Source organism: Phoca vitulina, unplaced genomic scaffold, assembly GCF_004348235.1.
Source record: "Phoca vitulina isolate PV1807 unplaced genomic scaffold, GSC_HSeal_1.0 scaffold54, whole genome shotgun sequence".
In the NCBI taxonomy this organism is placed as follows: Eukaryota; Metazoa; Chordata; class Mammalia; order Carnivora; family Phocidae; genus Phoca; species Phoca vitulina.
Genome location: NW_022589757.1, coordinates 2180041 through 2207814, shown reverse-complemented (window position 1 = coordinate 2207814; position 27774 = coordinate 2180041). Strand labels below are relative to the sequence as shown.

The following is a 27774-nucleotide window of genomic DNA, read 5'->3' as shown; positions in this document are numbered from 1 at the left end:
CCCACCCATCCCCGCCACCTTGTAACCTCCCTGGCATGCCACCCACTGCGCCACCCAGGCTTGCGAAAGGTAGTGTGGCCTTTCTACTTTGGAAACAGAGAACTCTCAGGAGACCGGCAGAAACGCACGTGGAAAATGGCTGCCATCACCTCGTCTGAGGAGAGAAAGGATGTGGGGAGGCTGCATGGGGTGGACGGGCGCCAAGACTCTGTAGTGACACGATGGGGACCTCTTTGCTTATTTTCTGTGGCTGTTGCTCCAAATGAGAGGTTTTGGCTCTCACAGGGAAGTGTGTGGCACACCCCAGCCTTCATCATGGCGGCCCCGGGGGGCAGGGGGTCCAGAGGTTTCCCTGGTTTGAGGAAGGGACGTTGGGCATAGTGACACCCCCGAACCAGAAAGAACCAGAAAGAAAAGAGAAAGGGAACCGCCGCTCCAGGCTGAATGTCTGCGTCCCCACCAGCTCATAGGTTGGGGCCGGAACCCCCGCCCCGCGGTGTGAAGGCGCCAGGAGGCAGGGCCTTTGAGAGATGAGTGGTCAGCAGGTGGCGCCCTCAGGACATAGCGGTGCCCCGACAGGAAGTGACAGGAAGATCCACCACGTGAGGACACGAGGAGAGGTTGGCAGTCTGCAACCAGGAAGAGGGTCTCACCAGAAGCTGGCCGCGCTGTCGCCCCAGTGTGGGACCTCCAGCTTCCAGACCCTTCCCAGACCTTGGGACCTTCTGCTTCCAGTTTGCTGTCTAAGCCCCCTGCTCTGGGGTGGTTGGTTATGGCGGCCCACACGGGGACAGGGACCACGAAACAGGAGGTCCAGTGAGCTGAGAGGAAAGGAAGTGATTTAAAAGGCAGGTGGTGGTGGGGGATAGGGCCAACACACGTGTGTGTGTGGTGTTCGTGTGCGTGTGTATGGAGGGGAGTGTGGGGGGGAGTGGTGTGTGTGTGTGTGTGTATAGGGCTTCGCAGGAAGAGAGGAGGCTGGCCCAAGACCTGGGTTTGGGGTTCTTTTGTGGACTGATACAGTGACTTAATGTGTTAGCTTGCCGGGGCTGCCATAACAGATTGCCACAAACTTGATGGCCGGAAACAGCGGAGGTGTATTCTCTCACAGTTCCGGAGACCTGAAGTCCAAACTCAAGGTGTCGCCAGGGCCATGCTTCCTCCAAAGGCTCTAGGAGGCTCCTGCCTGCCTCTTCCAGCATCTGGTAGCCCCAGGAGCTCCTTGGCTTGTGGCAGCACTGCCCCAGTGTCTGTCCCTGCCTTCCGGGGGCCTGCCCCCAGGTTTCCTTGTGTGGGTGGGTCCCAGATCTCCCCTTCTCTTCCAAGGACACCTGTCATTGGATTCAGGGCTCCCCCCAAGGCCAAGATGGTCTCATCTCCAGATCCTTAACTTAATTACACCTGCAAAAACCCTATTTCCGAGTCGGGTCATGTGCACAGACAGGGGCACATGAGGACTTGGACATGTCTCTTTGGGTGCACAGTTCATCCCACTACCATTATTTACATGGTTTTGACTTAGATACAGGGTGTTCTCTAGAAGAAGAGTTTCTCAGGAGAAAAATTTGAAGTTCTCTTTTGGTTTTGTTTTGCTTTGCAAAAAATAAATAAATCAAATGAATGGGTCCATAAGAATATATTAAAAAACTGGAGTATGACAGAAAAAACAGGACAATTAAGAATCTGAAAGTGAGTACAAGTCTCTGATGGAAGTTAGGGTATGTTTCCCTGTGATCTCACTGGGTTCTGGGATGATGCACAGCAGGCGTGTTGCAAGGAAACAAATATGATGATGACATTTTCAGGAATCCCTGTGCTGAGTGATGTTCTAGTTGCATATTTGATTCATATGAACGATTATCCCATCTGCTCATCGATCGAACAAACTCTGAACCCCAAAAGACAGGGTCCTGTGAGAGGAACCAACTGGAACATGGCTGAATGGTATCCCGGGAGAGTTCATGGTCTGATAGGTCCCAGGAGCCCACACAGGACAGCCGTGTGGATTTGCGGAAGAAGACAGTGCATCCCATTGGAGGGATCAGCGAAGGACTTCCTGGAGGAGGTGGCTTTGGGGCTAGGCATTATAGGAGGGAGGACTGAATACGTGGTCATGGAAGGAAGGTCGTTCTGGGCAAAGGCAAAAAACAGAGGTTTGACTGAAGATGTTGTAGCGTGTGTGGGGAATTCAGTTCAGCGGGACGTTAGAGTCTATGCTAAGCTTCCCTGTAGAAGAATAAGAAGGGGAGGGGGTTCCACTCACTCACTATAAATTACTCTGAAAACCCAACTGTTACAGAGTAATGTCCTACGCAGGCATAGAATTGAACATTGGACTAGAGGATCATTCCGGTGTCATTTAAAATTCATCAGGGGTGGGCTTGCCTCCAGGAAGACAATTACACAGTCTGCTAGATTTTGCAGTCATTATATTTACCTTGAAAGCTTGCCTACACTTTCTTAACTTTAAATCCATCACTTTTAATTTTAATCTCCTCAGATGAGTATGTGGTCCTGTCTTTATTCTCACCTCTAGAAATGGACTCACTGAAAACGGTCTTGTTTTACAACCGTAGTTATTTTTAGACTTTATACATATTCTAGTTGCTTCGGTCTTCACTGTTAAGTGATTTCTCCTAGATTCTTTGATTACTTGTGGTCATACACTACATTCGTCTTTTGGGCTATAAGGCATTCAGAACACAATGCGGTGTTTGACATCAAGTTTGAAGTGAGCTATTTCCCAGGAAAAGCAAAGCACTCGAATACTGATACACATTCACTTCCACCATAAACGTGTATTCGGAGCCACACCCGGCACTGTCCTGAATGTTAGGGACATAAACATTAAGGACGTGGCCAGTGGCCTCGAGGAGCTCACAGCAGGTATGGTGCCCATAATTTTGAACCCTTAAATGCCTGTCTCAGATCTTAAGTTGGACAGTCTTAGCAACCATCTTGCACCCCAGCATTGCATCGTGGCTGGAGAACTCCAGGGTTGCTGGGGGAAAGGGCAAATGGGAGCAGACCATGGACAGCTCCTGCCTGGCGATGCTGCCGTGCAGCTGTGTGCCTGAAGGGGGATGATGAGGGATGGGGCGAAGTTAAGACCACAGTACCAGCGGATCTGTAGAGAATGCCGTGGTTAAGCTGGACTCGTTGGGAAGAGCTTCCTCTGCCAAGTGGGCCTGTTTTACTGTAGCAAAAGTTTATTTTTAATTTTGAGCCAAATCTCTCTCACTTGTCTTTTAGGGAAAACTGCTTTCTAATTGTCGACCATTCTGAGTCTGGGGTTCAAAATCCACCTCCTTGATGTCAGAAGTTTGATGCTTTTGGCTTGCTTTGTGCTTTTTGTTTTCTCACACTTCTGAGACTCTGCATTTTCACACATCCTCTCACTTTCTTCAGGAGTGTTGGCAACACCTCTCAATTTAGCACAGCTCTGCATTTCATGTGTTGCTGTTTATTCCTCCTTAAAGATCATTTGTTAAGATGATGACTAAGGCCAGACCAACACTTGGTCCCAGGCCTCCCTCCCTGTCTGGGGACTGAGGGCCACACATCACAATTTGTGGTCTTCGGCCTTGGATTGTGCTTTTTTTGGGGGGGGATGGGAAGGGCAGAGGGAGAGAGAGAATCTCAAGCAGAATCCACACTTGGCTTGGAGCCTGACGTGGGGCTCGATCTCATGACCCTGAGATCATGACCCGAGCTGAAATCAAGAGCCCATTGTTCAACCGACTGAGCCACCCAGGAGCCTTGGGTTGTGCTTTCAATCCACATGCCCGTGTTCATCTGAGAGATGAGATTTTTAAGATTCACTGCAGGAAAAGCTTTGCCAAAATAAATATCTGGCATTTCTAGTGGGCTTTCTTCACCTACCAAATAAGCGAAAGTCTCCAAAGGCAACCTTGTATTCAAGCCACGGCTTCTGTTCTCTGACACCTGGGTATTTGTTGCCCTTCTTCTGAACCTCCTTCTCGCTGGAGGGAGTTTTTCTTTCTCTTTGTAGGTGTTTGTGCTTCTGGGCTGGTAATGAAGTTGGTTCTATGGAGGCCAGCTGAACCAAAGCTCTACAGGATTTCTCCCACTTGGAATAAAAGCCTCTGGTTTTTATTATTGCTTCTTTAGTTGCTTGTGACTCAGTCCTCAGTGGCAGCGGTTTGTAAAAGCTCGCCAGAAGGACCTAGCACACAGTAGGCATTCAGTGATGATCAGTTTTATTCATGCACTCTGGGCAGCCCGGCTGTTGGCATTTTACCCTGCTACCTGCTGTCACGTGGAGAGTCGGATTAGCCAGCAAGCCTTCAGCTGGGGTTTCTCCGGGCACATTGTTCTTCTCCCGGGATTTGGTTTCTTCATTCTTAACGTGGGAGTGAGAAGGCTGCCTCCCTCACAGGTGGCTGCTAGGAATTATAAACCAATAAAGTGATCGCTTAGCATACGGCTGAATGTCAAGGGCAATATAAATGCTTAATCTCATTTATTTAGTAGTAGTTGGGTGGCCTCGTGAATGTTGCTGTGGAAACCATAACTCCTGAATTCCCTGATACTTGTCTGTGTTGTTGTTTTTAAATGAGGCTTTAAATGTAAATCCTGTGATTTAAAAATATATATATATTAGAAAAGTAACAAGAAGGATCACGGTTTGATCTCAATCGCAGCCTTTTTATAGAAACAGTGTGAGCTGCCACTGTCCCCCCACCCAGGAGTGTTTGTCATCCAGTTACTCTCACTGGGTCCCTCTTTTTGTGTGGGGTCATGTCTCCCATCCATTCACCCACCCATTCACCCAGCCACCCATCCACTGCCCCCCACCAGCCCCCCAACTCATCCACTCACCCACCCACCCATCTATCCATCCACTCACCCACCCATTCTTCCACCCATCCACACACCCATACACTCCTCCCACCCACACACTCCCTTACCCATACACCTACCCATTCATTCACCCATCCACCCATCCATCCATCCACCCACGCACCCATTCATCCACCTATTCATGCACCTATACACTCCCCCTACCCACACATCTCCTCACCCATACACTTATCCATCCATCCACTCACCCACCCATCCACCCACCCATCCACCTATTCATCTATCCATTCACCCACCCATCCATTCACCCACCCACCCACTCACCCATCCACCCATCCACCCACCCACCCACTCACACACCCATCCATCCCCCATCCATCCATCCATCCACCCCCCACACACCCCCTTACCCATACACCCACCCATCCATCCATCCATCCATTCATCCATCCATAAAAACTGCATTTCCAGTTCATGAGCTGGAAATGAGCCCAAGCATGAGTAACTCAGAACTAGTGGTTTTGCAGGGAAGGCACAGCACTGACAGGATGTCCTGGGTGATGGGGACAAGCAAGAGCAGAATTTGTGCAGCTGGTGCAACCAGAGGCAGAGGCAACAAAAAGAGTGGTTGCTAATGTGAGAGTGGAGGCTCCTCATGCTGGTACTTAGGGCAACGGCAACACACAGCTGGGAGACATCCATCGAGGGTGTGGGCAATGACGGCACTGGTTAGAAACATTGGTCCTGATTTTAAGTCCTCATTGAAGGAACTCCTGGAATCCCACACCTCCTGTAAGTTGCTCTCTTCTGCAAACAGGGTCTTCATGTGGCTCCCCTCCCTCCATCATGGTCTTTAAAGCTCTTCCCTGGGCTGTGTGTGCCCCTCTGCCCGTCGCCCCCTGTGGCTGGCTGGTGGCTCCCGGTCACTCCTGCACCTGCTGGTGCTCACATGGCTTAGGGGCAGGCAGCCCACCCCCCTCTCCTCTGAGACCTTGCTCTGACGGTCCTTACTGAGATCATAATACCACAATTTTTTTTAAAGCACACACTTCCAGTTTGGTTTCTGACACCTCAATTCCCACCAGCAGTCAGCCAGTGTCTCCTGATGCTCTTCCCAGGGTTAGGGTCCGCTCTGGCTGACTGACGATGCTCGCTGTGCAGGGGGTCCTGAAGTGGCACATGATGACCCCTCTTTCTGGGGATTCTGCTTCAGAGGGTCGTTGTGGCCGGATCTCTTTGAAATCTAACACACCACCTTCCTCCCATGTGCCTTGTGTTGGAAACACTATTGCCACATTTTTCTTATCCCACGTACTGGCCTGCAAACCAGCCTCGACATGGCCACCTTCCTCCTCAGGTCCGTTTAATCTGCAAGCTGAGCTGGCCCAGTGCTGATGGCCCGGAATGGATTCCTCATTTCCATCCCATTTGCCTCTTCCACCACTTTTAAAAACAGCTTTCTTGAGATAGATTTTACCTATAATACAAGTCATCCAGCCTGGATGGCTCAGTCGGTTAAGTGTCCAAGTCTTGATTTCGGCTCAGGTGATGATCTCAGGGTCATGAACTTGAGCCCTGGGTCAGGCTCCACACTGGGCATGGAGCCTGCTGAAGATTCTGTCTCTCCCTCTGCTCCTTCCCCCATCACATGCTATAAATAGATAAATTAAATAAATAAATATTGAAAAAGAAAAAGTCATCCTACTCATGCACACTTTTGTTTTTGTTTTTGTAGATGTACAGCTTCGACCACCACCATACAGCAGTCTCTCGCACCCTGTGAGGTCCCTCAGGCCAGCTAATCCCCGTCCCTCCCTGATCCCCAGGCAACCGCGGGTGTGCTTTCTGTCTCCACCATTTGACTTTTCTGTGTATTTCACATAGAAGCAATCCTACAGTGTGGTCTCTCGGGTGTGGGTTCTTTCACTCGGCCTGTCCATCCCTTCCTTCACAAGCCACAGCCACTTAGGTTCTCTCCATGTTGGGGCTATTATGAACAATGCTGCTATGAGCAAGTCTGCTATGTGCAAGCTTTTGTGTGGACATACACACGTTTTTTCGTTTTTGGTTTTTTCTCTTGCATAGATACTTAGGAGTAGAATTAATGGGTAGGACAGTAATTTCCTATTGAACTTTTTGAGAAATTGCCAAACTGTTTTCCAAAGTGGCCACATCATCTAACATTCCCACCAGCAATGCCCAGGAGCCCCCATTTCTCCATATCCTCCATGATCGTTGTTCTTGTGTGTTTTTGATGTCAGCTGTTCCAGTGGTACCTCATTGTGGCTTTTAATCTTCATTTCCACGATGACTAATGCTGTTGAGCATGGTTTCATGTGCTTATTAAGCTATTTGTCCACTTTTTTGGGTGAAATACGTGTTCACATCTTTTGCTTGGGGATTAGGTTATTTTCTGATTATCAAATTAGAACATCTCCCATTGCTTTTTACCTCCTAATAGGTACACCTATTTGGAGAAATGGCGCCCTTGTGACCTCCCTGTCCCTTGTCTGATGTCTGTTCTACCTTTTCCTAATCCCTGCTCCATCTTGCCCTGCCCTGTCAAAGGCTCTTTCCCCAGGGGTCCCTCGCTGCCCCCCTCCAGTGGGAGTAGCCCACCCTTCTCTGACCTCCCCTGACTCTGTTTCCTTTGTCGTGCTGGGCTGTACTTGACCTGCCTGTAAGCTGAATGCTGTTCTAGAAATTTTAAATAACAATGTTCTCCGGCACCCACATGATGACATTTGGCTCTAGCTCTGCCCTCAGTTCATCGGAGCAGTCATCCAACAGATGTGGTTTGGTTTTACTTCATGTCCCGGACTGTCACAGCCTTCTTATTTCTACTTGTTGCCAACCAGCTGTTCCTGGCTTCTGACTGGGGACCAAAGGAGGCTCTGGTTTTTTCCTGGGCACTCTCCGTTGGCTGGATCTTTGTCTTTGGCCAAACCGCCTCACCTCTAAAGAGCTCTGAGTTCCCTCTCTTATAGTCTTAACTCCAAATTTAAGAAGTGGTACAGACAAATGAAGTGTGATTAGTTTCTTCTCTTTTTTTGGTTAAGTGCTTGGAAAACCTATTTTATTGTAAACTATTTAATCACCAACATCCTCTACTCATTTCCTTCCCTGGCTTTGGTTGGTTTTGTTTTGTTTTGTTTTGTATCTTGGCCTCAACTAAGCATGCAGGCGTGTGCGTGGGCGTGTGTGCATGTGTGCCTGGGTAGGTGCCTGAACACGTATGACCAAGGATGTTTGTGGGGCAGCCCTATCCTTTACCCTCTAGCTCCTTGTGATCCTGTTCCTAAAAATCAAAACTTGCTCTGATTTCTTTTCTTATTTTAGTAACCTTTTTCTTATAATAATAACAAAATTACATTTGTCTCTGAAAATAGAATTGGAAACTCCCAGAGAGCTGTTATACTCTTAATATTTGGATGGATTCTATTCTATTGCCTGGATTCTATTCTTTTTTTTTTTTTTCTGATTATATACTTTCACTGAGATATCATTATACTGTACCTACTTAAAGTTTTTAATTCTAACACATCATCACTGTCTTTCTATTACTTCCATAAAATTCTTCTTTTATGAAAACATTTTTAATGGCTGCATAGTATTTCCTGGTCTGAGCACAGTGTAAGTTATTAAACCCATCCTCTACAGATGCACGTGTAGGTTGTTTCTCTTCCTTCACAATTATAAACAGTGATACGTGGGATGCCCTGATCCCTTTTCAAAGCAGGTTACTTCTTGTGATAAGTGGTGGCATGGTTCGTGGCTGTCACATTCATGACGTCCGTGGGCTGAGCACATTGTCTTCCTCTCTGTTTTCAATAACTGGCCTTTTCTTCCCCAGCCTGAAAGCAAAATAAAAATAATGATAAAATATTTATCACTCCAGCCACACAAATTTGGTTCACACCCTTTCTCTTTCTCTACTTTTATCTACGGTCAACTTGGGACTGAACTCAAACTTGGAGGTTAGCATAAAAGGAATTTATGAAGATAAAATGATTAGTGATTGAAATGATAGTCCAAGAGTGGAGAGCCTTCCTTCACTTGCAGGGTAACAACTGTCCTCTTACACTACAGTAGTGACCAAGCACGCAAATGAAGGTTACCAGCTTGCTGATGACTCTTTGGCAGCCCACACATGATCATATGGTCCCCAGAACACCAGTAGATCAAATGAAAATATTGTGTGCATAGTCATCAAGATACCACATGGACAGTGTGAGCTGCTTTAATTATCTTTCAAGGAGAACTCAGCGGCCTCTGGCACATGCAGTCAGCCCACTGGTTCTGCTGGCATGTTTGTGCCCGAACCATTAGGGAAGTGATTTCAAAAGAAAAGTATTAAAGAGGAGTGGAATCTGTTATCTGTTGCCCTCTGCTTAGCAATTACAAGTGGCCAGCTTGATTTTTGTTTTTTTTTTCTTAATTTTTGATTTGTTCTTTTAGACTTTCAAAAATACAGTGCCATAATATATTTTAGCTATAAAAATTTATGAGCTACTTCTCCCTGAGATATAAATAATGAGAAAGCTAAATTGCATTTTCTGACAATGTAAAAGTCCCATGAAACATTCCCAAAGAAGTTACGTCCACTTAATAATTAAGCAACAAGGAATATGGAATAAGAATTTCATTCTTAGCCAAGTAATAGACCTTAGTGTTTTTGCACTTTGTACCGTGGATGTAACAGGGAGATATTGTTTCACCCAGGCTTATCAATGGAATAAATGGATTGGTGTTTAGAGAAGTGCTCAGCTTTTAGAAGCCAGTATGTAATTTCTTCATTCATAAAATAAGGTGCATGTGTGTTTTTGAAGTAATGCTGTTAATGTCCTCGAATGTGAAAAGGTAAGAAATCGATATAGTTAGATTTGTCTATCTATCTATCAGTGAAGGGTCTGGTTGCATCATTAGAACCTTCAGTCCAACGGAAAATATAGTTAGACTCTTAACACTTGATCTTAGCCAAAAGGCTGAGAAGCAATATATAGTTAGAGTCTTTAAAGACTAACTTTTTAGGCTGCTAATTCACAAAATAAAAACCCTTGAAACGACAGGAATTCTAAAAACCTAAGGTAGACTTGAAAAAGCCACCATTAAGACTAAAACTGGGGAATACTTTATATACAATTGAATTCCCCAAAGAAAACAATTACAAGCTGGATAACAACAACAAAAAGCCTATTTAAAGGCCCGGGAGAGTGGCCAGAAGTAGGCAGTGGCAGAGGGGAGTCAAGGGTTCAGTCCCTGAAAGAAGGATTATATGGGTCTGTTCCAGTATGCTGGGCACAGTGGCTATAACTTAAGGAGAGAGCCAGTCTTTCTGGTGTGAGGCATTACCTGGTGGAGTTAAGGGCTGTCACTGGAAAGGGAGAAGGAGAATCTTGGAAAGGAGAGAGGCAGCCCTAAAATCTGCAATTTCCCCAAGTCCTTGGCTGCTATTTTTGAATTTTGTATACATGGGAGAGCTACAGGAAGTCAGAGGAAAGCAGCATCTAGAAGCTGGAAGAATTGATTTCAGCTGCCATCACTGAGGGGAGCAGAGCATGGACTGTAGGTCCCAAGTGAGAGGGTCTGGCAAACACTTTGGGCTTTTTACTGAAATCCCAGAAGTGCCCCACTTTAGGGGTAAAGAACAAGTCTCAGGACCAAGTAATTTTTCTTAGATAATAAGCCACAGCTGACATAGATCTGGTCTAACAAAGAATAAAGTCAAGTTGCTAACAAGTTTAAAGTGATCCATAACTAGCTTAACTGCCTATTGTAGAACAAAATCAATACTCTTTAAAGGAAGATAATAGAATCTAGCATCTCTATGATGTAATGTCCACCATATTCAGCATGCAGTTAAATTTTATTGGATATCGGATATGAAAAGAAACAGGAAGATGGGATTCAGAGTCAAGAGAAAAATCAGTTCATAGAAAGTGACCCCCAAATGAGCCAGATGTTGGAATTAGCAGACAAGAAATTTAAAGCTGCTCTCATGATTGTGTTCAAGGATTTAAAGGAAAAAGAAGCAGATAAATGGAAACTATGTATGTATGTAGGCATGTATTAAAAATTACAATATCTAAAATAAAGAATTTACTGGATATTCTTAACAGAGAGTGGAGATAGCAGAAGCAGTGCTTGGTGAACTTAATAAAGGATTGACAGAAATTATCCAGATTGAAGAACTGAGGGGTAAGGATAATGTTAATAAATAGAACCACCTCGGTAACTTATGAGACATTTCAAGTAGTATAATAATATGCATGTAATTGGACTCCCAGAAGGGGAGGAAAGAGAGAATGGGGCAGAAAGTAATTTGAATAAAAAATGGCTGAAATGACCCCAAATTTGGTGAAAAATTTCTAGATTAACTTATACGTCCTAGAAATTCAGCAAACCTTAAGCAGGATAAGTACAAAGAGAACCACATCTAGGAGCATCAGAGTCAAATTGTTGAGAATTAATGGTAAAGGGAAAATCTTCAGAGCATCCAGAGAAAAAGGACATATTACACACAGGAGGAATTCCTATAGAATTACTGTTGATCTCCAATCAGAGGCGAAAAAGGCTGGGGGGCCTGGGTGGCTCAGTCAGTTAAGTGTCCAAATCTTGATTTTGGCTCAGGTCATGGTCTCAGGGTCCTGAGATCAAGCTAGGCTCCACACTCAGTGAGAGTCTGCTTGAGAGTCTCTCTCTCCTGTTCTCTCTGCCTTTCCTCCCCTTGTTCCCTCTCTCTTAAAAAAAAAAAAAAAGAAAAAAAATTCAAAAAAAAAAAAAAAAAAAGCAAAAAAGGCCAGGAGGCAATGATTAACATCTTTAAAAAGCTGGAAGAAAAATAACTGTCAACCAAGAATTCTACATCCAGTTAAACTATTCTTCAAACACAGAATATGAAAAAAAAACACAAACATTTTCAGACAAGCAGAAGCTGAGAGAATTTGTTGCCAGGAGACCCTCAGTACAAGACATGCTAAAGGGCATCCTACAGTCTGAAGGGAAATGACCCAGTTGGAAAGTTGGCTCAATAGGGAAAAAAATGAAGAGTCCCAGAAATGGCAAAACTGGGTACATAGAAAAAACTATATTTAAAACTTTCTAGTTTCACTAAAAGACAACAGGTTGTTTAAAATAAAATTGATAAGATTGTATTGTGGGTTTTCTAATGTAGGTAGATATAAAATTTATCCAAGTAGCACAAAGAGGGAGGTATAATGGAATTTACTCTTGCAAGTTTCTTACATTTTAGGTGAAATGGCACAGTGTTAACTCCAAGTGGCCCATGATAAATTAAAGATGCACATTATAATCATTAGAGCTCAGAGGCCAGTAGAGAGATGAAAGCGGAATCCCCCCAAATATTCAGTTAACAAAGAGAAGAAGGCAGGAGAGGCAGGAATGAAAAACAGAGTACAGGCTGAATACAGACCTGTACCCAACAACATGAAGCTCAGAAACTTTATATTAAGCGACAGAAGCCAAACACAAAAGAATGCATACCGCCTGGAGTCAACGAATAAAAAGTTCAAGATCAGACAAAACTAATAGATGGTGATGGAAATTAGAGCAGGGGCTGTGTGCGAGGGGTGGGGATGGTCTAGGAAGAGGCAGGGGAGAACTCTGTGCAGGAACGGACATTTATACCTTGACTGAGGTGGTGGCTTATCCAGGAGCCTAGATTTACCAAAATTCACAGATCTGTACCCTTAAGATCTGTGCATTTCACTGTGTGTAAATGTTACGTCCACTTTTTTTTTTTTTAAAGATTTTATTTATTTGACAGAGAGAGACACAGCGCGAGAGGGAACATAAGCAGGGGGAATGGGAGAGGGAGAAACAGGCTTCCCGCAGAGTGGGGAGCCCGACGCGGGGCTCGATCCCAGGATCCTGGGATCATGACCTGAGCCGAAGGCAGACGCTTAACGACTCAGCCACCCCGGCGCCCCACGTCCACTTTTTAAAAGCCTCGAACCGAACTCTCTGGCGGGGCCTCCGGGTATAGACTGTGATCAACAGAGGGCGCTCCGAGCCCACCAAACACGCTTTGGGGACCCAGCTACTTGGGGATGCAAAGCAGACCAGCTCTGGTCTCCTCCGTCTTCAAGGTGGATCTCGCAGCTCCGCAACAGTTCACCTTGGACACCCCACCTCCCCACCACCCCCACCCGCCGCGGCTTCACCCGCTGGTGCATTTCAGGAGGCCGCACTCTGCTGTTGCGCGGCGCCGAGCTAATGGCGAGGCCGTCTCCCGTCGCACCCCCGCGGAATACAGATGTGGCTGGGAGCTGCGGTGGGCCGCCTGGAGGCGTACCTGCCCCCCTCAGGTCCTCTCTCGATGTGATCGCTTTTAAATTGGAAGCTGGAACGTAATGGAAACTTCCACACTGCTGTCAACATCTTCATTTTGACCTTCTTACCTCGCTTTGGTGCCTGTGAAATCTTCCCACGCCGGGGCTGCGGCGAGGGGGTGGGGTGGGGTGGGTAGATGGCAGTGGGAGGGAGGCACAGAAGGAATTTTCCCCGAGCAAAGCGGGAGGGGCGTTGCCCCAGGGTTTCAGCACCCTCAGAAGGTTGTCTTCCTGCCCCCTCCCTATCTCAGAAGGAAGCCAGCGACTGGAAAGCCCCAAAAGTCTTTTGCGCCCTCGCCCACCCCCAGGCGGGTGCCTCCGGGCGCGGAGATGCCATTACACCTCACGTGATCCCCGCACTGGGCCGGTCCTTCTCCAGGCGTCTGGCGGGGTGTTAATTAAAGGTCACAACAAAACAGACCTGCAGGCTCACCAGAAGAAATGTCCTCCCGGGAGATGAAAAATGACACCCCGGAGCAGCCACGTGTGGAGCCTGGCATATGCCGGTTTCCTGCACTCCCCGGCGCTGCGCCGGGGGTGGCGGGGGATCGGACAGGGGGCGGTGGCCGGGTGCTCCCGGGGCTCCGCGGGCCCCAGGTGCGGGAAGAAAGGGAAGGAGGGGTGCCGAGGGGACCGATCCCGGAGCGGCGAGGCGAGGTCAGCCCGCACACACCCCCTTTCCAGGCCCGCGCGGCCCGCGCTGCGCTTGTGCACCGCGGCGAATCCCTCAGTTTCCCCTGCCCGGTGGCGGCCAGCCTGATCCCGGGCTCACCTGGGCCAGCCCTGGGCGGCTCGGCACGTCGCAGCTTGGGGCTCGCGGGGAGGGGGTCGAAGGCCCCCAGGTCCTCTGGCTGTGGCTGGGTGGGTGTCCGCCCCCCCGTCACCCCCCCTCGTCCCTCCCGTTTCCCCTGTCCCCACCGTCCCCGGCCGGCTGGGGATTGGTAGGGCAATTCCAGAGAAGGTTTGCAGGGCAGGTCTAGGAGAACAAAGGGCGGGGGGAGGACCCGGCATGTTTGTGGACTTGTTTGTGACTCAGTCCCTTTTACACGGCGTTTCAAAGGCAGAACTGCAAGCCTTGCCAGGAAGAGAAAGAACTTGGGGGCGGGGAGGCTTGGGCGCATTTCTGTCCAGCCCTTTCGCTCGGCGCTGCCCCTCCGCGTCAGGCTCGCGCAGTGGCGTTTCATTAGGGCCCCGGCCACGGGCCACTCTCCAGGAACTTCCCCGCAACCGGCGAGATTTACGACCCCCGCCCCCCGGCGCTCGCCTCGCACTGTCAGGCGGGCGCGCCGCAACATAAAATGGATCCCGGCCGGCGCGGCGGCGGCAGCCAGGCGGCGGGCTCCCGGGCGGCGGGGCGGCTGTTCTTCAGGCTCCGCGCTGTGCCCGGGCGCACACGCGCGCGCTGACCGCGGCGGCGCCCGGGCCACGCCGAGCCGCCTCTCCCTGCCCTCGCGCGACTGTCAGGCCGAGCGGGCCGGCGGATATTGGCTCCGCGACGCGCCGAGGCTCCTCCCCGAGTCTGGATCTTTATATTTTGGGAGAATTTCTTTGAACTCAGTTACCGAGCTCCGTGAAGGAGGCAAGTTCCCACCGCCGGCTCGCGGGCGGGAGGCGAGGCGCGGCGAGGGCTCGCCCACCTTCCCCTGCAGCTGCGTGTGCCCGGCTGCCCTCCTCGCTTCCCTCGTGGAGGAAAACGGACCCACTTGGCTGAGGAAAATGCCAATTATCTGGATGTGACCGTGAAAAGAGAACGTGTGACTGGAGGAGGCAGAAGAGGATGAGAAAAGCATTATTTGAAGAGAAGAATAAACCAGCCACTCCAACCCGTTCTGCAAATTAGTGCTATTACTTCTGGGCTCCATTTGCTTTGATTCTTCACTCCCCCCCCCCCCCCATTAAGAAACCTTGACTTGAGGGCCAAGAGGCAGCCCCCGACAACGGGGGGACCCTTCAGGGTTGGAAGACCTTTTGGATGTAGCGTTGCTGGAACATTTAGACACTCTCCTCTGGAAAAGCCACCATGAATTCGGTAGCCGGGAATAAAGAGAGGCTGGCGGTCTCCAGCAGGGGCAAGAAATACGGGGTAAGTTGTGACGGGTACAATGCGGAGGCGCTTGACCAGAGCCTCCTCGGCCGGGGTCCCCCTTTCCCGGCGCCGTGCGGCCCCGCAGGGCGGCCGCGAGCTCTCCTGCCGCTGCAGAGGCGCCCCGGCCGGGCGAGCTGGGCGTGCGCGCACCGAGGCGGGTCCGCGGGCGAGGATGCCGGCACACTCGCCTGGCCCTCGGAATTTTCCCAGTCCTCGCGTTCCTGGCGGTCCCCGCACCCCTAACTTTTGCGGCATTCGTGCGCTTCCAGGCAGAGTTAAGCCGAATGGGGGGGAGTGTACATGAATTCTCTGCCGTTCCTCGGGATCATTGCCCTGGAGCGCGGGGAGCCTTCCATTTACCTTCAGGATCCGGAGGGCCGTACCCCGAATGAATGAAAACCCGGATGCCCCCCCCCCGCCCCCCCCCAGCCCGTCTCCCAGGATCTTGAACCTGGGCTTTTTCTGGGATGGGTGTCGGATTCAAAAGCGCGGGGCGCTGACTGTATGGGTTCCCCCTGCAGAAACCATGGGAAGCCCCTGGGCGAGCCCTCTCCTCCCGACCCGAGGAGGAATCCGCCGGCGCCCGGGAGGCCGGGACCCACTTAAGGACGATTAACGGGGCAGATGGAAGCAGATTCGGCCGCAGGGCTCGGAGAGGTCCCGAACGCGCGCCCCTTGGCGCTCGGCCCGGCCCTCGGGGGCGCGCAGATCCCGGGCCGACAGGAGGGCGCCCCCAGCCCGGTCCGGCCCCGGGGCGCGGGAACCCGCAGCCCTGCTGCCCTTGACTCTGCACGTCTCCCCCGCAGGTGAATGAAGTCTGCTCTCCCACCAAGCCCGCGGGGCCCTTCTCCCCCGAGAGCTGGTACCGGAAAGCGTACGAGGAGTCGCGCGCCGGCAGCCGGCCCACCCCCGAGGGCGCGGGTTCTGCGCTCGGCTCGTCGGGAACCCCGTCCCCCGGCTCGGGCACCTCGTCCCCGAGCTCCTTTACCGGCTCCCCGGGCCCCACCTCCCCGGGCATCGGCACCAGCTCGCCGGGCTCCCTGGGCGGCTCGCCGGGCTTCGGCACCGGCTCCCCGGGCTCGGGAAGCGGCGGCGGCTCCTCCCCCGGCTCGGACCGCGGCGTCTGGTGCGAGAACTGCAACGCCCGCCTGGTGGAGCTGAAGAGGCAGGCGCTGAAGCTGCTCCTCCCGGGGCCGTTCCCCGGCAAGGTGAGCTCGCGCGGGGGCAGGCGGGAGGGCGGCCTCGGAACGTGGGGGTGCGGGGGGGGGAGGCCGGGGCGGGCGGCGGCCGGAGGGGCCCCGGGGGGCGAGCCCGCGCCTCTCGCTCGCCAGGCCGCCCCGGGGCACAGAGCCGGGAGGTGCGCCCAGGCCTCTCCGCCCACTGGGTACGCCCCAGCTCATCGGTGCCGCTGCCCTCTACTCCTAACAGCTCGCTGTGCTCCCCGCACCCGCCGGGACCTGCTGTTGGACCTGCGCAGGGCGCCCTCCCCGGAGAGCCTCTGCCCGCGCGCCGCCAACCTTTGCGGTGCGGCAGGCGGGGGGACAACCGGCACCTGCTCGTGGGGGCTTCCTTTCTGCCTCGCGCGGGCACTGCCGGCCGGCGCCTTAGGGTCTCCTCCCCACCGCCACCCGTGATCCTTCCGAACAGGCCCGTGGGAGTGGTGAAAGCTAGCCGATACTTTGGGCTTGGCGTTTCCCATGGCCTGTTCGTGGGCCTTCGTTCCCAGGATGACAAAAACAGAAACTCATACTCGAATGCTGGCACGTCCCCCCTAACATTCCGCGTGTCTGCCCGCGGAAGATTAGGGGTGGGGGCGCCTGGGAGCGGGGCTGCCTCGCGGCCGGCTCAGCTCCGAGCACATTCGCTCCTCCATGGCAACGCTGCGGCGTGGTGTGTGCGGGACCCCAGAGTGTAACACAATGCAATTGTATTTGCACTGTTGGGTCCAAGTACTATCAAATGATAATATTTACTCTTCCACTTCAGAGAGTTTTTATCAGTGGTTAGAGAGAAATATCGAGAAAACAGTGCATAGCTGTGGGGGTTTCTGACACTGCTCAGTGACATTTTCTGATTTATATTTCTGTGACTTTTGAAACGAAATACTGTGATTTTGAGTCGTGAAATTTAACGGTGACTGCGTCTGCTTGCCTCATCTGCTTATCCAAATTAACACACATCAGTGTTTTCGTATGAAAGGGTTAAATTAAACAAATACCCACAGAAGTTGTAAAAATTTTACATGTGGAAAATTACCACCCAGAGAATTGGTTTTATGAATCCCGAATTTATCTGAAGAATAATTAACTTGTGGATTGTTGTCAGTGTGCCATTTTTGTAGTTTGATAATAAATCTGTCCAGACTCCCCCAAGAACAATCTCAGGAAATCTAAAAGCTTATTTTATACTTGCATTCTATATTCTCCAATTTAACACTGCTTCACTCACACATTTATTTGTGTGAGTCATTTCTTTTGATCATTTATTAATAGTCTCTGATTTCCTGCTGCATTCAGGGCATGTGTTAGGCACAGCAACGAAATAACAGGTATCTACAGTCCTTGTCCCCGTGGAGCTTATATTCAAATGGGGGATACAAACGACCACAAAATGTACAATTCATAATTTGTTCCCATTTGCCGTAAGTGCTTGAGAGGAAGAGTGTGGGGCACTGTGAGATGGTACAACCAGACTAGACCCTCTGATAAATTTTGAAAAACCTTGGTTCTTAAAGATATTATCTGATAGGTGGCAATCCTAGTAAGTTGCAGTCTACCAAAGCATTCTAGAACATTCCCAAGGACCTGTTCTTAAATAGCTTGGTGGTGGTGGTGTTTGCTCCTGTGTGCAAAACTAAATCAAAATCTACTCTTTTCATACAAACGGAGGAAGAAGGGAAGGAAACCTATAGGAAGAAGAAACAAATGTTTGAAATTCAAATGCATCCATCCTGTGTTGTGGACTCATGGGACAAAGTCGATTTGGGGTTTTGTTGGAAGCACCTGGAAAATCCATTCCCGGTGTTACAGTTCAATATATTTGCCAATTGTATTTACATGATGAAATTAAAGTGACCTGGGGAAGCGGTCAGGAGTCTCTGAACCTCAGTGCTCTGCACCCAGACATGTCTGCTGGAGAGCTGTCAGTCACTGGGAGGGCCGCGCGGGGTCACTTGCTGGCACACATCAATATCACCCAGGACCACCGTTGCCTGGTTGTGCAAGACTTAACCAGAAACAACAGTGACCTGGATCGCCTCCTTGTTAGTCATGAGGTATGGGGCCTCAGTGTTAACTACAAATCTTCTGCACGTTTCTCAGGATAATAATAATAAAATTTCAGCTTTGTTTTCCCTTTTTTAAGCATCGGTACCCTCAGATGAGGTAGAATTTCCATTCCCCTTTTAAAGCCTGTGATATTTTAAGGAAACACATGCTGTGTTCTCTTGAGCAGGATGGATGGAGGCCCACAGAATTCAGACATAAGGCCTCCCTTCTTCCCAGGGCTGGATTTATGAGCAAGCTATGGACCTCTGTAGCCCTCAGGCACCAAAAGAGTTAAGTTTCATTAGACTAAGAGATGCCACTGTGACTCCAACATGCAGTTTGCCCTGGAGAGTAAGAGTCTAGAAGAAAAAGGCATGTTCTTGAGGGGTAATTAGCAAAAACCATCATTGTAATTCACCTAAGATGCTTAACAGTATTTAGGAAATATTTTCTTAAACGGAGTACTAAACTCTTCTAGGTGGTGTTAAAAATCTCCTAGGTGGACATTTAGAAGTCAGAGGCAGAATGGCACATCCAGGAATCTTTTATTATTTTAGGATGGATTTGGTTTTAGTTCTTTCTCCACCGCTGATATATTTTGTGACCTTGAGTAAATCCGTTTTTGTCCATATTTATAACTTTCTTTGGAGAAAGATGTGGGGTCGTTGATGATTATTAACGAGCCAAGATACTGTTAGATTTATGTTTTATTGAGTTATGGTTTTTTTTAATCAAACATTATCCACTTTCAGTTTCTAATTTCATCAGTACATTTTCCAAATATCCCTACAGCCATTGGAGTCCTCACCCTGCACTCATTTGTAGGTAGCAAGCCCTGTTGAATCCCCCCAGTTTTGTCTCGGGGACAGTTGGTTAAGGAGGGGAGGTGAAGTGCTGGTGAGCCCATCGGGGGTGTCTGGCCAGTCACCCCCGGTGGCCTGAGGAGTGACCACCCTATTTTGAGCACTCTTGGGGGTCACGTGACCACAGGAGACCAAGGCTTCAGGGCAGAAAGCAGCAGGACTCAGAGGTTTCTAGGTCAGGTAACTGCGCCTAACTGCACCTGGCAGGGTTGGTGTTAACTGAGGCAGGAAACAGGAGGAGATACATATTTGGGAGTGGCTCAGGGAGAAGGGTGATAATGGGTTTGGTTTTCCATGCATAGAGTGTGAGGTTTCTGGAAGGAGGAAGGGAGTGGAGGCAGATTGAGGAATAAAACAGACTCTGGAGTGGAGAAACGGCAACTATGATCCTCATGCACCTGTTGATGATGCTCTGGGTTTGTCCCTTCAAATAACAACTTACCTGGGTGAGTAAAGATCTGTGCATGGTGGCAGATTGTAAAACATTTGGATTGACTTTTATTGCCTCTGTCAGTAAAAAAAAGTACTCACTGGGTTTATATCATGTCTTTCTAGAGCTGGTAAGTAGAAGGGGTCAGATAAAAGAATGCTGATTTGTAACGTGTTGGGGTTTGCGGTAAACACAGTCCTTTTGCCCATGGTAGCATTCCAACGTGTAAATATAAAACCGTTTCAGATCCACTGGCATGAGCATCTTTCCTGTTTTACACACAGTCAAGGCACTGAGCAGAAATAAGGGCCAAGGAACAAATCTCCCATTTTGGGGCTATCCTCGATCATTCAGATAACTGAGACGGAACTTTTGAATCAACAGTGTAAGCCCTAAGAAACATCAGCCCAAAGGAATTCCCTGGAGTAGGCAGAAATGTTTCAGGTTGGCAGAAGGGTCTCGGGCATCTGTTCATTTCCATATCAATACAAGAAAATCTTTTATGTTAAAAGGTTCAGAACTACATTCCTATCTGATTTTTTTCTCAGTCAAGTATTCTGGGTCCATTTATGCCCCAGAAATATCAGGAAGATTAGCCAGCCGTACCGAGAAGGGTGGCCAGGAATCACAGAGATGAAAGAAAGGAATGTGTCAGAGGGGTTTAAAAACACCAAACGTAGACTCTAAATAGCCAGAGCCCAAGTAAGTCTAGACTTGGGGAATATGTGTGTGTGTGTGTGTGTGTGTGTGTGTGTGTGTGTGTGTATTTTCCCAGCTCCAAAACGGGTATGAAAAAATAACTCTATGGAAAAGTTCCTCCAAAAGCCATGGTGTGATTCTTTATAGATACAATACATATTGCATTTTAAGTGCTTATTAATTATGAGAGGCGTTTATCTGAAACCTTTTTAAGAACACATGGTAATTTTCAGAACTTGTGATTTAAATCTTTTCTGTTTCAGAAATATTTTCGATACAAGATCAGCTAATAGATAATATCAGTAATGAGAACATTCCGGAAACATTTTAGGGATTCTAAAAACATTCCCAGTAGAGACACGTGAATGGTAATCTATTCCTTCGGGCTTAGCAAGCTATGGAATAATGGCATTTCATTCCACCAGACTTTTAATTGTGAACCAACATGGTCAGTTTTTATAGTGACTTAATTCACTTTGTAAAAATCCCTGGGCTGTAGTAATGTCTTCCACACACATCGCAGATAGGATTATTGCATTAGAAATGTGATTTTTAAATGGCTGAGGCTAGTAATTTGTCAGCATTTGGAAGGATTAAGTCAATAAAATTTAGGCAACATGAGTTGCTCTTTGGCATAAATATCACAGATCGTGCCATTCATCAACTAATCCTAATGGTGATGGTAATGATGATGATTATAAATGGCTAGCAGTTATCGGCCTTGGTGTGTGCCGGGTGCTGTACTTGGATGTGCCTCCCCCGTCCCCCATACATCAGATCTCTTACAGCAAAGTGCAGATGAACCTAATTTCTTTCCCCAAGAATTCCAAATGATTGATATGGTTCAGGTCACAAAAAGGAAGCATGAGTAAAGATGCAAGAACAGAGAAATCCAAGGAAGCTTCCCCCCGGCCAAACCCCTTGAGGGTCACTGTTAGGATAACTGCCTGAGTTGGAGGCCACCCCCCTCCCCCGACCTTGAGAGAGAGAGAGAGAGGATTATTTTTCCTGGGCTCACAGATGGTAGCATTACTTTTGGGGGGGGGATATGTGGGGTTGTCAGGATGGTGAGCTGAGTAATTTTCTTGGCTGGAATGTAATGCAGGGGGGAAAGGAACTTCCTCATATTTCTATTCACTCACTTGAGACTCCTCTGTTGCCTGCCCTTTCTGGAAAACCTGTTGGGTGGGGGGGCCCTGCGCTGACCTCCTAAGGGGAAGAGTTCCTCAGGGGAACGTCTCAGCACCGGGTCCGTAGGGCTGCCAGACTTAGCTCTGTTTCGTCCTGGCAAAGGTTGCAAGTTGGCTGGCGTCTGTCAGGGTTCCTGATCTCTTTTCAGGAATACAGACTGATTTCCTTTTTACTATCTTGGGTCACAGGCTGACCGTAGCATCTTTTCTTTACCCCTCTCTCTTTTTTAAAACCTCCTGTATGGTCTTACTGTGGCAAAGAAGCACGGTTTCAGTGGGTTCCTGCTGATCTTTCATACTTAGGTGCACCAGTCCGAAATCTCGTAGAATGCATTTGCATAGGCGCCAAAGGACAGGGAATAAACCCGTATTCCTAAATTACTTTAAAAATATTTATCAAGGTGTGCTTGGGTGGCTCAGTCAGTTAGGTGTCTGCCTTTGGCCCAGGTCATGATCTCAGGGTCCTGGGATTGAGCCCCAAGTCGGGCTCCCTGCTTAGCGGGGAGTCTGCTTCTCCCTCTCCCTTTGCCTCTCACTCGTTCTCTCTCTCAAATAAATAAAATCTTTAAAAAATGTTTTATCAAGGGGTTCCTGGGTGGCTCAGTCAGTTAAGCATCCAACTCTTGATCTCAGCTCAGGTCTTGATCTCAGGGTTTGAGTTCAAGCCCCATGTTGGGCTCCACACTGGGTGTGGCGACTACTTAAAAAAATGCTTATCAAAATAGTAAATCAGTTTGTATCCGTCATCCTGCTTACCTCTGCCTTTGGACTGCTCCAGAACCCATCTAAGAAAGTTGGATTTCAAGTCATGGTTACAAAGGCTGTCTGCCTAGCACTTCCAGGTTTCAAAGGAATTCACCTGTTTTCTTTGAGTATTCCTATGGCTTCCTTTTAAATATTTAGATGTCTCATCCACTGGGAAGTTACTTTGGTGTATAATGAAATGTACAGATCAATTTTATCTTTTTCTAAATGTCTGTAGTTGTCACCAGACCCTTTATTAAAACATCCAGCTTCCCTCCACTGATCTGAGATACCGTCATTATCATAAACCAACTTTTCAGTTGGACTTGGGTCTGTCTCTGGACCTTCTGCTATGTGCTATTTATCTGTCTCTTCATGTGCCCATTCCACGCTATTTTATTTTATTTTATTTTTTAGATTTTATCTTTATTTAGAGAGAGCGTGCATGTGCATGCATTGGGGGTGGGGAGAGAATCGGAAGCAGACTCCATGCTGAGTGTGGAGCCCAACGCTGGGCTCAGTCAGTCCCACCACCACTGGGCTCAGTCCCACCACCACTGGGCTCAGTCCCACCACTGCGAGATCACGACCTGAGCCAAAACCAAGTCGGATGCCCAACCAACTGAGCCACCCAGGTGCCCACACACTATTTTAAGTACAGAATCTTTGTAGTAAGTTTTAATATTTGGTAGGGCTAGGCCTCCCTCTCCCAAACAGCACCTTTCCTTTCTGGGAGTTTCCTGGTTATTCTTCTTGTTTTCCCGTATGAACTTTAGAATCAACTTGCCTAACTCCAGAAAATAACTATTTTAACTGGGACCATGTTAAATTTATATATTAACCTGGGGGACATTTGGCATCTTTATGATGTTGAATCTTTCCCAAGAACGTGGAATGTTATTCCATTTGAACAAGTCTACTTTTCAGCAATTTTCAAGGTTTTTCTCCTATAGAATTTGTGCATTTCTTGTTAAATTTACTCTTAGGTATTATATCTTTTATTGCTGTTATAAATGAGCTCTTCACTTTCATCTTCTCTTCTAATTGATAATTGTATATAAGGAGGATATTTATATATTAACTTTATAACCTATTAAATTCTATTAATGTATTCATTAGTTTTTAAAATTGGCACTCTTGGATTTTCAAAAGAATTTATCTTATACAAGTAGAGATATCATTACTCCTTTCCTTTGCTGTTTTTATTCTTTTAGGGGTTTTCTCTTCGTTGTTATATTGATTCATGCCTCAGATACAGTGTTAAATGGTAGTGATATAGTTGATATGTGTATAGTTTTTCCCATTAAGTAAGATGTGGGCTTTTGGACTGAGGTGTATATATAGTTTTATAAAATAAGGAAGTATCCATCAATTCCTATTTTATTTAGTGTTTTTAATAAAAAATGGGTGTTACGTTTTGCCAAATGTGTTTTCAGTGTTTAGGGAGATGATCATATGATTTTTCTCCTTAGATGTATTAATATTGTGAGTTGTTATTGATTTCCTAAGAATGAACCATCCTTGCATTCCCCTGATAAACTCCACTTGGTCACAATGTATTTTTAAAATATGCTGCGGATTGGATGTGTTAATATTTTATTTACTGTCTTTGCTTTCATATTCATATGCCCATAAGCATTTTTGATTCCTGCTCATGTGTCAGCTGCAGTGCTCTGCCACATTGTAACCAGGGAACAAAGAAGATGAAAATCCTGCCCTGGGGCAACTCCCAGTCTAGCTTAGAGACAGACAAGGTGCCGGAGTTTGAGAGCAGTGTAGGAAGTTCTGGACCACAGGCTGGGTGGGCTGCCAGGGAGCAGAGGGGAGGCTAGAGCTCCTTTGGCAGGTGGATGGGAGTTTGGCTCACTGAGCACAGGACAGCACCAACATCCAGCTGGAGGGAACGGCAGACACGAAGCACAAGAAGGTTATGCACACTGTGTACCCTTTGGGGAGCTTCAGGGGTGCATAGTAACACAGCTGGTGCATGGGTGAGTAATGCACTGGGAAGATGGCAGGGGTTAGGATGAGTGGTCTTGCAGCTGGAGAGTCTCGTATGACCCTGTAGGCCTTGGGCAGCTGTTGATGGGCATTTGGGAAGGGAACGAGGTGATCAGATATCCATCTACGACAGGTTGCTCTGACAGTGAGGGAAGATGGGCTCAAGAACGGCGTTGGGGAGCGCATGAGGAGGCCCCTTGGCCATGGCCTGGGTGATGGAGGGTGCAGGCCTGAGCTAAGGCAGTGCAGTGGCAATGGGGTGGCAGCTTGGACCAGACAGATGTTGTCCATAGAAAACCCATGGGGATATGGTACAGAGGGAGAGGAGGAAGATGAGGGCTCTCCCCGATTTCTGGCCACAATGGTGAGGAGCTGCTGTCGTTAATTGAGACATAGAGTACAGGAGGGGGTAAGGCTTTTGTTCTTGTGGGTCTGATTTACGAGGATGGTTGTGGATCATAAAACTGTTCTGGGCCCTGTAGAGCTTGAAGAGGAATGTTCTGGTGGGTCCCAGTGGGATTCAGAGCTGGAGACGCGGGTCTGGGGGATGTTGGCATGGAGAGCGTGGTGGCATCCCCTGAGGGTGAGCTCTTCCCAGAGAGTGAGGCTGTGGACAGCGAGCAGAGCATGGAGCTGTGGGACCAGGGACATTGAAGGCACAGGCAGCCTGAGGAGCCAGGAAGAGAAGTCAAGGAGAAGCCAAGAGAAGGGGAGGAAACTCGGAGAAAGTGGTATCATGGAAGCAGAGAGGAGCAACGTCAGAGGGAGGTGTAGGTCAGATACCTCAGAGAGATCCAGGAGGTAAGCACGGAGGTTTCCCTTGATTCCGTGGATCGGAGGTCGCTGGAGATCTTTGTTGGAAGAGTTTCTGGTGCCTGGAGAAAGGTGGGCAATGACCGTGTGTCCAGGAGTGGGTGGAGAGGTGAGGACATCCAAGGTAGCATTTGAGTCATTGACGACACTAAGAGGTTAAGAGATCCACTTTTGAGGCTCTTACGACCTTAAAAAGGAAGTTCTGGGGTCAACAAACTTGGGTGCAAAATCAGGTCATGTCACTAAGTGTGTCACCTTGGGCACAGCCTTTCTGAACTCGGTCATTCTCCTCCTTACAGTGGCAGAAGTGATAGGACCCCAGCGGGGTTGTTGTGAGGGTCTGTGAAATGGGTGAGATGACAGTCAACCTTCACTTTCTGTTTATTCCAGTGACTTTCTCTAGGAAGGTAAATTTTATAAAACCAACCTACCTACCTACCTTCCTTCCTCCCTCCCTCCCTTCCTGGTCTGACAGCAAAATGGAAAAACCGCAGTCAGAGCCAATGAGCTCATCTCCTTTTCCATGTCTTCACCTCCAAGCAGATAAAATGCTCATTTATTCCTTTATAGGGTGACTCCACAGAAAATTTGGGAGAGCTCAGTTGACGAAAATAGCCACTCCTTTTAGTTGAGAAGCCATGAATATGGAGTGCTATTCCCTGTCACAGATGGAAATCCCTTCTTTGAGCCCTGCCCAGCTCAGAGGCCCTCCAGGGAGCTTGGCAGACTGCTCGTTTGGCATTCGCACTCCTGAACGGAGAGCATGCCTCCCCCAGCGAGGGCGGGCGATGCTGCGGATCTGGGTAGCACCAGGAATTTGGGCTTATCTGCTTTCCCATCCGGTTTTATCTTTCGCAGACAGTTTTCTTTGCAGTTATGCTTTGCTGATCCTATCGCATCGATTCTGACCAGACTTTGTGGAGGAGTCTGGAAATATAGACCCCCTCCCCCACCAAGCGGTATTTCCTGCACACGTTTCAGCTCTCAGAGCCTTCTTGTAAACTCTTACCCAGAAAGGGTCAATATTCCTGTGCTGCTATGGGGGTTAACATATCAGAAGGCTCTGGGGTAGCATGAATTCTTTTGATAAGCAGAACTATATCTAAATATATCTTAAGTGTTATAGGCCATGTTGCAGCTGAGGGGCTATTTTGACTCACCGTTTCTGCTTAATGGAGTTTGAGTTGGACATTGTTGCCAACCACAAAAAGATCTTGGAAAAATGTTTAGCTCTCCACCCACAGCATGGTTTTAAAATCTTTGATAGTTCTTATGTACAAAATGTCTATTTTTATTTTTTTAAGGATTTTATTTATTTGAGAGAGAAAGTGCGTGCACAAGGGGGGGGTAGGGGCAGAGGGGGAGGGAGGAGCAGATTCCCCACTGAGCATGAGCCCTTTCATGCGAGCCCAAGCCCGTGTCTGGCTCCATCCCAGGACCCTGGAATCATGACCTGAACCACTCAGTCCCCCCAAAATGTCTTTATTTTTAAAGTGTCAACTGCAAATAATAAGTTAAATCTCCTTTGCCACCACAGAGGTGACAAACATAAGCTTTTGATACTTCTTTATCTAATCTGAGTGATGTCTGAGATTTATAGTTGTTAATTCAGAATTTTTTTTCTTTTCTGGGAACTTAAAGAGCTTGAGATTTTTCTGTGGTGTGATTCCGTTTTTTAATTAGCAATGATGAGCAGCTACACTTCCCCATGAAACACTACCATCTTAATTATTGCGGTTGCTTTCTTTGGAGATAGAATTGCTGCTTCCCTACACCCTGCTCCGTCTACATGGTGGTTTCATGCGGCGACGGGAGACTGACTTATTAACTGAGTAGGAAACCAAGAACAGCCCAAAGCTGTGGAGCTATCTAACCAGCTGGTTGCACAGAAAATAAACAGCCAATCAGGCAAACAGCTAACAACCACACTGCTTAAGAAAAAGGATCAGCTGCCTGGTTCAGCTGTGTGCCTTTCTGTGGAGGGACGTCCTGGTCCTGAGCATGGTGGCTGCCCAGGTGGCCTTGAATGTCTTCCCTGCAGGCCCCCAGCTGGGAATGGGCACATCACATCTCTGCCTAGCCAGGTGGCATGGCCATGGGGCTGAGGGCTAGAGGGAGAAGGATGGCAAGGGGAGGAATAAGATGAAGGGGAAGAGGAGGAGGAAGGACAAGAGAGGGGTGAGAGAAACAGGAAAGAAAGGGGTGGGGGGTTGGTAGGCGTTGTAGGTTGTCGACGATCCCAGATGTTTAGATGAGAAGGGACTGGCCTTAGATGAGGAGACAGAGTTGCTGTCTTGTCTGCAGCACTAATTAGCACTGGGATCCCGGCAAGCCAGCTTGCGCTTCATCCCTCCTTTGTAAACCAAGAGGGTCAGAGTTGGTGGTCTCTGCAAGTCTCTGAGAAGCCGGAGAGGAGCTCCAGGGCTATGGCGCCCAATCCTTGCTCCCACATTCCGGAGGGATATGCTTGACAAGGCCCTAGATGGATTTCTGGCCCAACTGGGAGC

At 48.4% G+C, this 27774-nt stretch overlaps 1 protein-coding gene and 1 pseudogene across 1 annotated transcript in view; one reads left to right on the top strand and one right to left on the bottom strand.

Annotated features, from left to right (window-relative positions):
- Positions 1-9686: 9686 nt before the first annotated feature.
- On the bottom strand, positions 9687-9821 carry LOC116622808 (annotated as a pseudogene).
- Positions 9822-14588: 4767 nt separating this feature from the next.
- The window catches only part of KIF26B (kinesin family member 26B), a 444962-nt gene continuing 431776 nt past the window's right edge, over positions 14589-27774 (top strand). The window contains exons 1-2 of the mRNA XM_032389461.1: positions 14589-15258; positions 16068-16469. Coding sequence (XP_032245352.1) covers positions 15196-15258; positions 16068-16469 — 465 coding nt within the window. The 5' untranslated portion in view covers positions 14589-15195. The remainder of the gene's footprint in view (positions 15259-16067; positions 16470-27774) is intronic.